This window comes from Dioscorea cayenensis, chromosome 5 (assembly GCF_009730915.1).
Source record: "Dioscorea cayenensis subsp. rotundata cultivar TDr96_F1 chromosome 5, TDr96_F1_v2_PseudoChromosome.rev07_lg8_w22 25.fasta, whole genome shotgun sequence".
Lineage (NCBI taxonomy): Eukaryota > Viridiplantae > Streptophyta > Magnoliopsida > Dioscoreales > Dioscoreaceae > Dioscorea > Dioscorea cayenensis.
In genome coordinates this window covers 5,493,573-5,506,580 of record NC_052475.1, presented here as the reverse complement: position 1 = coordinate 5,506,580, position 13,008 = coordinate 5,493,573, and the positions used below count along the sequence as shown (strand labels likewise).

The window sequence follows — 13,008 nt, the reverse complement described above, 5'->3', positions numbered from 1 at the left end:
AATTAAATGAATGATACATACAACTTAATATCTAATGAAATCTATTGAGAGGAATCAAAAATAAAATTATCTAAAGCATCCTAACAAATATTATCATAACAACTTTAAATCCAATAACATTATTGTTTAAAAAAAACATCAGCAACATCAATATTAATATACAAAATCATAACAACACCTTTAGACCTAATGAGTTCTATTGAAATAAATGAAACATATAAAATCTAATGAAATCTATTAAGAGGAATCAAAAATATTGAAAGTATTCAAGGCATCCGGACAACCATTATCATAACAACTTTTAACATTATTGTTTAAAAAAATATATAGAAACATCAATAACATCAATTTTAATATACCAAATCATCACAACACAACATATAAAGAAAAGTTTAATGAAATCTATTGAGAATCACAAATGAAATATCTAAGGATCCTATCATTATCATATCCAATAACATTATTCTTTTTTTAAAAAAAATGAAATACTTCAACACGGAATTATCACAAACTTTTAGATCTAATAAGATTAATAAGATTTGATGAGATATATTCAAACAAATGAAATATCCATATAATTAAACAATTATCATAAAAACCCTCATAAAATATGAAATATGTACATGATCTAAAACTTTTAAAAAAAATTACCAATTTGAGTTAAAATCGGTAAAACATAAATCATATCAATATCTCAACAATATACAAATTAAATCTAAAAAAGTGTAGATCAAGTATTTTCCGATCAGAGAAACAGAAATTTTAAAAAAAAAATTTCAAGGAATTAAAGGGGAATAAATGAAAAGATAACACTTTTGGCTATGGGTTTTTAGATTTGAGAAAAAAAAAACTCACCTATGAAGAGAAAGTCGAGCTAACTGCACTCCAAATCTGTCCACCGCCGGATGAAAAGTTCAGTCAAAACCTGATGAACAAGAAAGAAAAACTTTTAACTCTTGCAAGAACTCAAATATAGAAAAAGAAGACTTTATTGGTGGTTTAAAGGTAGATCTAACCCTTGAGAAACCATGAAAAGATGGGAACAAAATGGTAGCAATAAGGAGACGAAGGAGTATAATAGCGCGATTAGGGTTTTCGGATGGGGAGGGTCATCACAACGACGTATATTACGGAAGTGGGAGTAGTCAAAACTCAGAAGTAATGTTTTTTTAAAAGTAAGACTTCCCACTTCTAATCTCACTACCACCAACCAAACTCATGGAAGTGTTCGGAAGTGAGCCACTTCCATCACTTCTGCGCTCACTACCATGAACCAAACACGCCCTTCGTTGGCCACCATCCTTGCTCACTTCTCTTTTTCTTCGCCTTGAGCACGGCTGGTATGAGTGGATTGTTTGACTTTCTCAATTGTAACATGACCTCTGGAGTTCGATCTTAGATTCTCTGAAAAATGAATACTTTATTTAAAAAACCCAATGTTAATAGAACAAGAGACCATAATTGGAATGTGAGTGATATTAAATTAAATTGAAACTAAACATAAATACTAAGGTTAATTTTGTTTTGGTGAACTTTTTGTTGGTTGGCACCGCGGCTAATAAATACCAAGGATTTAAAAAGTGCCATAAATATACATTAGGATTTACATCTTGCTTGTAGACCTGTCCATGGGCCGAGCCAGCCTGGATTCGGGCCATACATAATAAAATTCAAGCTTACCTAAGCCAAGCCCGGCCCAATAATATGGGCTTTAACTTTTGCTAAAACCCATTTAAATTTGATGACCTTTAACCAAGGCCTGTCCAAGCCCACCCAAATAGATTTTTTATCAAATAATAAATAAATTATAATAAAATTAACAATAATATTAATATGTGAACAAAATCAAATATTATTCTACAAAACACATTAAAATTAAAATACCAAATATGGATATGAATTATTATACGAATATGGCCTTTAATATTTTCAGCTTATGAATATTTGATTTTATTAATATCTCAATTTTATATATATATATATATATATATATATATATGGGAAATGGTAATCTAGGTACGTCCCTAGATTACTGTTCTCTAGAGACGTTTAACTACAGCTGTTTGGATAATAATCCAACTGTTGTTTATTATATAAATACTGTACACTTTTTTTTACTATTCATGATTACCGTATGACACTGTATAATGTATTTTGGTACTGTTTATAATGATCAGAGCCATCAAATTACCATTCGACGGCTACTGTGGATGTCCCTAGATTACCGATCGTCATATATAGATATATATATATATATAAGTGTATACAAAACTAATTAATAAATATATAATATGACTCTGGCCGGACCAGGGCTTTTAACAATAAAATCATACCCGCCCATTTTTAAAATGGGCTATCTTATTCATCCAAGGCTCGGTCATCGGTTCTCATATATTTGTCCAAGCCTTCCAATTTTCAAACAATCTTTTTGGGCTTTGAAGGGACTAACCAAATCTTATATATTTGTCCAAACCCTTCTAATTTTCGAACAATTTTTTTAGGTTTTGGATAGGGCGATCATCCCCTTGGATAAAGTATACTTGGGGTTAATTTTTTTAATAGGGGTATCAACCTATGGTCGATTTTTATTATAGGGTCTACAACTTGATTTGATCAAAATGGTTATCAGACTTCAATTTTTGTTTTACTGGGGTGATTACCGAGAGATTTTGACCTATTTTTTTGATGATATAAATACTGAAAATTCTCTGTCAACATATGCATAGCATATTATCGCCTCGATTAGCAATTTCATTCGGGATGTTGATAGAAATTTATAACATCGGATCATCGAAAAATAGGCCAAAAATCTCGAGTGACTCATCTAGTAAAAACAAAATTAAAAATGGATAACCATTTCGATTCAATCAGTCCTGACTCAAAATAAAAAGCGAGTCATAGGTTGAGTACTCTATCAGAAAATTTACCCAGTATACTTGCCTTACCATCTCTCAACATTTGTGCAACTTCTTGAATAAATACAATATGAACAACTTTTTGTCAGATATTGCACATGGTTTGTGACATGGCTCTTACATTGCTAGCTCAAGCCTTTAGCGCGTTGGCCCATGGGTTAGGATGTAAATTTAATTATGAATAGTTGGTAATATAATTAATTTTACCAGGCAAAAAAAATCATTTTAAAAATATTTTTTTTAGCATATTTAGCTATGTTATTAAAAGAAAATGATTGAAAGTAAATTAAAAATTAAATATAAATATGAAAAATGATGTCTTATATTCTAATTGCTGGCTATGTTTTGAAGAAAATTGTATTTAATTTAGTATACTAATGGAAGGTGTTATGCTTGGATTCTTTTTGAATTGGTACATAAAATTGAAAAATAATAACTGAATTTAAAAATCTAACTCAATAAAAATGCATTATAATATAATGTATGAGAGTGAGAGAAAGTTGTAGGTTTTAAGCATTGTTATCAGAATTGGGCTAGACCGCAGGTTAGACCCGTTGAACAGGTAAACCGGTCCGATTTTGTAATTAACCTATAATTGCAATTGGCCAAGGATGAACCGTATTGAACTGCGGGTTTAATTAATAACCCATTAAGCTGGCAGTTTTTTAATGAATTGGACCTATTTTGGAAACCCTTGAAATGAAATTATTTCCCTTAATATATTTTTTGTATATGAAAAAATACCAAGGTCTTTTATATCATTTTAAACTAAAAATCTATTATCATTGCTCATAAGGTTGTGTATTGAATGGATCATGGATGTTGATATTAATTACATAGACTTATAATTTTTTTTTTCAATTTTAGTTTTTGTATGTTAAAACTTCAAATTTGTTGGTTGTATCATGTTTAAATTTGTTTGTAAATTAATAATTATTTATTCTTTTTTATTTTTTCAAACATTATTTAACATAATATTTTATTTTTTATCACATAATATTATAATTTATTATTAATATTTATATTGATTCGACATTGACCAAATTGACCCAGTTGTTGAACTGGTGAACCAGTGACTTGGAACCTTGAACGGTTTAATGTCTAGTACGGTTCGGATAACATTGATTTTAAGGATGAATCACACCATTTTAAAGATTCAAAATCAAAATAAGAAAATATAATATAACTTTATTATAATAAATTATAATTTTTTTAACCTATTCATTAAAATAAACTTAAAAATAACAGTTTTCTATTATTTATTGACGAAAGTATTTGGTACTCTCTCCAATTCCTCCAATTTTTTTTTGTCTCCCTCAAATTTTTTATATTTTTAAAGAATTTTTTACTTTTAAATCAAAATTCATTTAAATTTACTAATATACCTATAACTTTACTCATTGCCATTGCCACGAAGTTAAGGGTGGGCCAATGGTAGTTGCTCGTAACGCTACACCAAGGCGCAAAGTGCTCGAGAAATAAGTGCCTTGGTGATTGGTCACAAGTGCACCCATTGACACTGCTCCAATACCAGTAGCTTCACCATCTTATTCTTCGCCGGTAACAGGGGTAGTTTTAGTATTCTAATATTATATTTTATGAACATAGATTAAAAAATAAAAAATAAAAAAAAAGGTCTGAGAAGTAGGAAAATGTCAAACTGTCAAAGGAACTGATCGCAAGCATAGTAAAATCACAGGGACTTCACAAGTAAGTCTCTCTCCCTCAAGAATAAAAAAATGTTTTGGACCACAATTGGGCTTGGCCCAAAAATAAAAAAATTACATACTCCGGCCCATATCAACTGTTCTTCTTGGCGGGACTCTATATACTTCACCCGCCAAATTCTCACCCAAATTGAACCCAAACCCTAAATTCCCCAATTCTCAAGAACACCTCCAATGGCTGCAATTGAAGAACGAGCAGAGATCGAAGAAGAAGAAGAAGAAGATCGAGAGATTCTTAATCCATTGTTGCCGATTGGAAGAGTGAAGAAGATCGTGAAGATGGATAGGGACATCAAGAAGGTGAACTCTGAAGCTCTTCATCTCATCACCCTCTCCACCCAGCTCTTCATCGAGTTTCTAGCTGAGCGTTCCCGCACCGCCGCCGTCGAGAAGAAGCGCAAGGTGATCAAGGTCGAGCACTTGCGGTCTGCGGCGCGGAACCACCCGCCCACCTCCGATTTCCTCCTTGATTGCCTCCCAAAGCCGGCTCAGGCCAAGCCCTCAGCGTCCGCTAGTTCGCGGCCTTTGCCGGATGACGCCCCGCCGCCGCCGCAGCCGCTCCCCCCTGGTGCTCGTCGGATTGATGATTTCTTCAGCAAGCCCTCCTCTGCAGGTTACTATCGATCCTCTTCTTCATGTTTTTTTGGATTCAATTGCTATGATTTTTTTAGGCTTCATCATATCAATTTTATATATATAACTAAAATTTTGATGTTTAGAATGAAAATGTAGTGAAGTAAACAATAATCATGCACTAAATGAGTGAAAAAAAAAATGTAAGAATGGCTTTTGAAATGCCCTAAATTCCGTTTCTAAATAAAAAGCCAAAATTCAAATGTTTGTGGCGGTGCTCGTAGTGGAGCTCTCTGCTGAATCGCTGGTTGATTGTTTGTCTTGATAAACTAGTTTGAAGTATTTGTATAGAATTACTTAAATTTGAAGTTGAGCTGTTGGCACAATGACATTTTAGCAATTTTGGTTTCTTTCCCTTAACCTATTTGATGAGATTTAGATGCAAAAAGGTCTTTTGTATAGATATCAAGTTTGAAGGTTTTAAGAAATATAAATGTAATCACATTGTTTATAAGAGAAATGTGTTCAGTGTGTGTGCTGCAAGGGTATTTGAATAGTTTAGTTTGGTTGTTCATGTAAATTTCAAAAAATTACATATGGTAACTAATTGGGTAAACTTCCATGTTCATTGGCAATCACATTGTTTATAAGAGAAATGTGTTCAGTGTGTGCGCTGCAAGGGTATTTGAATAGTTTAGTTTGGTTGTTCATTTAAATTTCAGAAAATTACATATGGTAACTAATTGGGTAAACTTCCATGTTCATTGGTGCATGCCTCTTTGTAGAGGTGTCAATATTCATATTTGAACTGTATCAGAAATATATTGCGGTTGAAGTTTTAGTGTTTCTTGAGAAATTACTTAAGGAGATGTAGTTGGAGCATTTAGAAGCAGATATGTGCTTTGTAGAGGTATCCATTTACTATGATTTCATTTCATGAAAGCTTCATGCATGAGTAGACTGTGGAGAAGGGCAAATGCGTTAGAATTCCGTAAATTCTGGATCAATGAACATGGTCAGTTGTTCTTTTGAGCTATTATCTATCCTTTATTACTATAAACTTTAGAAATGCATTTTTGTTGACCCGTAGATTTTAAAGTGAGCTTCAAGGGCAAGTTGCAATTAGATTTAGGGAAGGCAGAGTGAAAGCAGAGGTCATGAAGAAGAATTGTTTCCTTGTGTAGATTAGGTTAAATGCAAGAAAATTTTTTGATGATGAACTTTCTCATCTCCTATAAAATACAAAGAAAGTAAAACCATGAGTAAGCTTCTGATGTAATTAATGTTATGGGTAGTTAGCTGTTTAAGCAAATGACAATTATTCTATTAAATCAGTGGATAAAACATTTGTACTTTCAGAGGACTCAATGTTAGTTATTCTGCAATCTGGAATTCATTGTTTGGCAACACTGACATTTATATTTCTTACCATTTTTTGGGATCAGGGAAGCAAGGAACAAGTGAAGATGGTGCAGCTACTGCTTGTTAATCATTGTAACTTCCTATCTTCCTCCTCTGCTTTGAAAGCATTACATGTATGAGAGAATCTGCAACCATTTCTTATCAAGCACTTATTTTTTGTATGCTTCACTGTTTTTATTTATCATACACCAACCAGTTGCACTCCAGGTCACTGTTTTTCTGTTGATATTAAAGATGTTTTTACACCAAAACAAAATAAAATGTATTAAAAAAAAAAACATAAGCAAATGCACCAGCCGGGAATCGAACCCGGGTCTGTACCGTGGCAGGGTACTATTCTACCACTAGACCACTGGTGCTTTGTGGTTGTGGTTTACAAAATTCTTGTTTTCACATGTTTTCATTCAAAGGAACTTTTGCATTAATGACAAATCCCCACACCAAAATAAAAGTTTTATATAAAAAAAAATTATCGGGTGTATGCATCACCCAAAAGATGGAAAGATGTAGATGTAAAAATGGAAAAATAAAAAATAAAAAAGATACGTATGTATGTATAGTTTACATGAGATTCATGATATTAACTATAACGGGAAAGAGCATGATAGCAACAACCACAGTCCCAAGCAGCACAGCAATGCACATCCACTTCCTAGAACTCTTCTGATACTCCCTCGCCGTCTCCAGCTCCACAGTCCCTCTCCTCACAAACGAGCTGGCATGCATAACATGACTCTCAATATCATTCAACTGCTGACCTTGCACCTCTACCAACGCGGCCATATCCAAGAACACCTGGTGCAAATCCAACAAACTCTTCTCTATCTCCTTCACCGCATCATGCCTTTCTTGTATCTCCGATATGGTGTCCATCACCTGTCCTCTCCCTTGCTCCTGTATTGCCCTTTGCATGAAACTCTCACTCTCTCCACTTGATATCAAATTCTCTATTGTCCCTTCATCCGCTTGTTGTCCTGTCACAGTGAAATACCTTCTCCCAACTGTCTCTTTATACTCTGCTGCTATCCTTGCTCTTAATCCTTGGAACTCATCCATCAAGTCTTTCAGCTTCTTCCCAAGCCCTCCCACAACGGAAGTTCTTGTTCTGTCCGCCGATGAGCCTGGTCCACAACCGGGGACTTTCCGGTTTGCCGCATTCGACCTATCTAGTGCTTCAAGCTTGCCTTTAACTGCCTTGGCCTTGCGCAACACTTGTTCGATGTCGGCGTCCATGCGAGCACGTAGTTCCTTCATTGTTTTAGCATTATGGACGGTTTTGCTCTCTTCATTGGATTCTTGGAGCCGGCGGTAGAGGTTATCTAGGCCACGGATGTCGTCTTTAATGTTCTCCACGTCTTCGAAGAACTTGTCGAGGTTGACGCTCTCTTTGCCGGCTTCTGTTCCGGATGATATTCCGGCTTCCATGTCGTCCATTTCAGCCTGGCGTTTCAGGTCTGTGTATTTCTTGAATGACGTTGTTGAGAAGAGGTCGTTCATCTTGAGAGTATTGCTTTTGAAAGGTAATTATGGGGATTTTGTTTTGGTTTTGGTATTTTAGTGGAGCTAGTGTGGAGAATTGGGCATAATCTCTCATGGAGCAGAAGGAGAAGAAGGAGAAGAACGGAAAGAGAGAACGAGAGAGAGAGAGAGAGAGAGAGAGAGAGAGAGAGAGGGGAAGGGGGGCAAAAGATGGAGAGAAGGAGTTGGAACCATAAGGGTATTTTGGTTTCCTGAAAGTGCTGTTGTCCAATGGAATACGTTGACCAAGTCAACTGAGGATTAAGAAAGGAAAAACATTTGGAGCAGGTTTGATCGGTTTGTTTTCTTTGGTTGGGTTAAAAGGTTAGCTCACTTTACATGTACTTAGTGTGTGTTTATTAGGGGTGGCAAAAATCCAAAAATAGGATTCAAACAAGTATTAATATAAATAGAAAAATTTGTGTCTGGACTGGCCCGATTTTAAATCTGGACAAACTTAATATATCCAAATTCAGTTTATTTTAAAATCAGATTTTCTGGATATTTAAATTTTTCCGAATTTTATAACTTACATTAAAGTTCACTTAAATATGAAATTATAAAAAATAATTTAATCCACATTAAATGCAGAAAAACAACGTCAACAATCCAAAGCTCAACGCATGTCATACAAAAATCTAAATCTTAATAGAAAAAACAATATATGTTTGAAGTTTTTAAAAAATTGTGCTTAAAATAAATGGGACCCAAGATTGTGGTCTTTTTAAAAATTTTTAGAAGGTAAAAGAGTCCGGTTGTCCGAATTTTCATCGCTAGACTCGATCGGATTTAAATCGGACAACCAAGCTATGTCCATGTATCGAATCGCAGTTTGTAAAATTTATGTCCAAAACTCTTTTATTTTAGGGTCGGACAAAATGGCGGGTCTAGATAGATTATTGCCATCCGTAATGTTTATTTATATATTTATAAAAAAACTTACATTTTTATGAATATTGACAAAATGACCAACTTTCAATCAACCCGCCACTTGGAATTATTTTGTTTTATTTATTTTTTAATTGAAAATTTTGAATTTGTGGTTGTAACACAAATTTGATATTTATTTTAGTTTTTTTAGCCTGAAAATATTAGTGAGGAATACACCAGAGTAAAAACGATATTGAAATTCTACTATCTATTTAGTTATTGGTTTTTGATAGGGGCAAAGTTAGAAATTACAGGGAAAAGGGGCAAACTACAAACTAAAAAAAATTCAATTAATAAATTTTTATTAATTAATAATTTAAAATAAATATAGTAAGCACAATATTTTAAAATATGAAAAAAGGTACCACTAACTGTTATGAGAATGGAATTGAATCCTCCAATTTTCCATGTTTTAGAAACATTGTAAAATTATTTTTTTATTAATTTTAACAAATATTTCTCAATCAATATAGCATACTATTGTGATTACATTTTATGTTTTTTAAATAATTTTAAAAAGTCTAGAGGTTACCAACACGATTTCAACTTTATAAGGTGGTCCTCTTGGATATATGTGATAAAATAAAAATTTACAAGAGCGAATAAGAAAAATAACCTCACAATAGACCGGGAGAGAAGCTTTAAGAAGCAAAGGGATAATGGTGCCTATGGTGGTCTTCTTTTCCACTCTAGCCATTCCCTCCCTCTCCTTCCTCTGCTTCTCCTTTCCCAAACGTCACCACACAGCTTATTTAAAATCATTTAATCATCCATCACTAAAACATAATTCTTTGAGTTTGATATCTTGGATGAATGGCAAGGGGTGGAAGATTTGAGAGACTACCGACAGAAGAGGGTCCATTGACTTTCCCTCTGTCCATGACTACATGGAATATATGTATATATATATATATATATATATATATATATATTTGATTTGAGTGCAATAAAAGATGTTTTTAATAATAAACATTGTATTTATGATAAATTGATCTTTGACATTCACCTTTTAATTTCTTTTATGGTGATGTAACTCATATGTCATCATTCCTATATGAATGCTAACCTAAAAATAAAAAAAATAATAATAATTTCTTTGTAAAAGCGTGATTAAACTTATCTCCCCCATTGAATTTAATTGTTGAATGCTAGTTTGATAGCGATCTATATGACAATTGCCTTGAGTGGAGGAAGAAGCAAAAAGTTCATAAAGTAATTGTTTTAAAAGCTGAACATTGAAATAGGTCATGTTTTATATAATCAATGCTAGGAGATAAAATTTTGGAAAGCCATTTCATATTCAAACCTAAATCCAATAAAGGTGAAATCAATTACATGATCTAATTACATTAGAGATGATATGAGACCAATTCAAGATTTCATCTGATCTCAAGAGAAGTAATTGAAAAGAAGTAAAAGATTTGGATTCTAAAGTCACCCTCTTGCTTTTTCTCAAACCCATGCAAACTATGAGACTTAAATCCTTCTTCAAAGAGAGAGCCTTGTTCCTCTCCTCAGTTGCTGCAGCTTTGATGGTGTGGTGTTCTCAACTCCGAGAGTATTCGAAGCTTTGGATCGGCTCTAGAGACTCTTATAATTCCCTCTCTATTTCTCCAAGCTTTTCATCATGCTTGTATATTTTTACCCTTGATTGTTGTTTAACATTGCCATCTATGTACCTTTAGACCATGGTTTTCTCTCTGTATATCCTAGTGAAAGCTAATGAAGAAATGTGAGTGATGTGGAGTAGTGACTCAACAAGTTGTGGCCTCAATTGCAATTAGTGTTAATATCTTCAATGGTAGTTTATGCATGTAATTAGTGTCAGTAATGGGTAGTTATTTTCTCTGAACATGGGTGTAGTGAGTGAGTTATTGGTCATGTATGCAACTATGCTGTTATTGGTATAATTGTAGTTCACTGAGTTGAATGAGATGAATTCTATGAGTGTTTTCCATTTATCAGCATACACTCTTTGTGTTTTGTCTCACAATTGGTACCAGAGCTGTATCATTGATCTTTGAAGGCTATGGAGATGGGAGATACTTCAAGTTTTATCTCAAAAGCACATCTATTTAATGGACAAAACTATGCAGCATGGAAGGTAAAGATGAAGGCTTATCTCCAGGCTTATGATCTATGGGATGCAGTGGAGAAGGGAGATGAGATCGATCCATTACCAGAGCATCCCATAGCAACACAAGAAGAATCATGCTGAAGCAATGACCCAAAAATACAAGGCACATACAGTAGACCTGTCCATGGACCAGGCTCGGGCCGGTCAGATATGTAGATAATAAAATTTAAGCTTGGCCTGGCCTGGTAATATGGGCTTTAAATTTTGCCAAAACATGCCTGTATTTTATGACCTTAAACCAAGGCCCACCCAAGCCCGCCCAAAATAAATTAAATTTTTATGAAACAATAAATCAATTATAAAAAATTCACAATAATATTAATCTAGGAGTACTAACTGACATTAGTCTACAAAACCAACCTTAAACACGCATATATACACACAGTAGAATATCAGTTTGAATGAAACTAATAGAAAATAACAACAGAGAATTATATGTATATAAAGACAAACTATTATCATATATATATATATATATAAGGACATTACATATGAAAAACATTATCGAACTTAAATTAAACACCATTAACATATGAAAACACACCATCCAATTCAAAGAGAAAACATATTAAGTCTAACCATCGTTATATAAACAACTTCATCCAAGTTAAATAGCACACCCACTTAAAGAGCAAATACTTCTGGGTATCATACAACCAAACATAACTAAGACATCAGCATGTTGGCATCTTATATAATCAAATGTTGATACTTATTTCTTCCCAAAATATGATGTTGAGAAGCATAACCTGCAAGACCAAAAATAACAAACATGAGATTAATCAAGAAAAGGGTTAAGCGAAATGGTAGGGTTAAGCTCATTAACTCAAGAACTACCTTGAAAATCAAATTGATATGCTGCTAACAAGTTGATCACATATAAGAAAAGTGGAAATTGTAACATTGTAAACATTTTCCCTATACTCATGTTCTTCAAAATTAAATAAATAAAAATAAAATTTATATAAATCACAAAACTATTTTTACCTATGAACTCATTCCAATAGCTTCATTTTCTTCATAGTCTTCATCATCACTAGAAACTGATGCTTTATCTTCCAATCCTAATGTTGTTGCAAAATAACAAACCAATGAATCATAAAATAAAAATATCATAAAAATACATAGAAAATAACAAACAAAAAAAAATCACAAGCTGAAAATCCTCTAGATTGCATCCAATTATTGAAACAAACAATAGCTTGAACTGTTTTCGGTAGTGAACTCCTCATATAATTGATGACTTCTTTTCCATTACTGAAAAGCCGACTCTGAAGCCATAGTAGATATGGGAATTGCCAAAAGATCACGAGCCAATAGTGAAAGTTCTGAATATCTTATAAAGCTTTTACTCCAATAGTTCAAAATATCAATATTTGAGTTCAACTCATGTGCTTTCCTCCAAGTAAAGATCCAATTGTGATTTTCACCTTCAACTATAGATTGATTTAGATAGTACTTGTAATATTTAGTCTCATCATGGCTATCAAGTTCACTTCTAATAACATTAGAATCTTCAAAGCTGAATTTAACAAAATTGGTCCTCGTAACATTTGAACTTCCAATTAAAGATGAAGAATTGGATTTGAAGTTCTTCAAATACTCATCAAATAATATTTTAAGAGTATTAAGAACAGTTTGGACAAACTCCGATGCATGACTATCATAGTATTTAGTATAACAATACTCCACATAGTTCAATTTGTAGCGAGGATCTAAAATAGTCGCACAAGATAATATCAAACTGTATTCTACCCAATATTTATTGAATTTTTCTTGCATTTCC

General features: G+C 33.1%; 2 protein-coding genes and 1 non-coding gene across 3 annotated transcripts; 1 reads left to right on the top strand and 2 right to left on the bottom strand.

The window, feature by feature from the left end:
• The first annotated feature begins 4,772 nt into the window (after positions 1–4,772).
• LOC120261898 (chromatin accessibility complex protein 1-like) lies at positions 4,773–6,798 on the top strand. Its single transcript, XM_039269913.1, has 2 exons — positions 4,773–5,255; positions 6,661–6,798. The coding sequence occupies exons 1-2, from the start codon at positions 4,817–4,819 to the stop codon at positions 6,702–6,704; spliced, it is 483 nt and encodes a 160-aa protein (XP_039125847.1). The 5' UTR covers positions 4,773–4,816; the 3' UTR covers positions 6,705–6,798.
• A 127-nt stretch (positions 6,799–6,925) lies between these two features.
• On the bottom strand, positions 6,926–6,996 carry TRNAG-GCC. Its single transcript has one exon. It is a non-coding gene; the product is annotated as a tRNA-Gly (tRNA).
• A 202-nt stretch (positions 6,997–7,198) lies between these two features.
• Positions 7,199–8,134, bottom strand: LOC120262517 (syntaxin-124-like). The gene has a single exon (XM_039270653.1). It carries the CDS (start codon positions 8,132–8,134, stop codon positions 7,199–7,201), a length of 936 nt encoding a protein of 311 aa, XP_039126587.1.
• Positions 8,135–13,008: the final 4,874 nt, after the last annotated feature.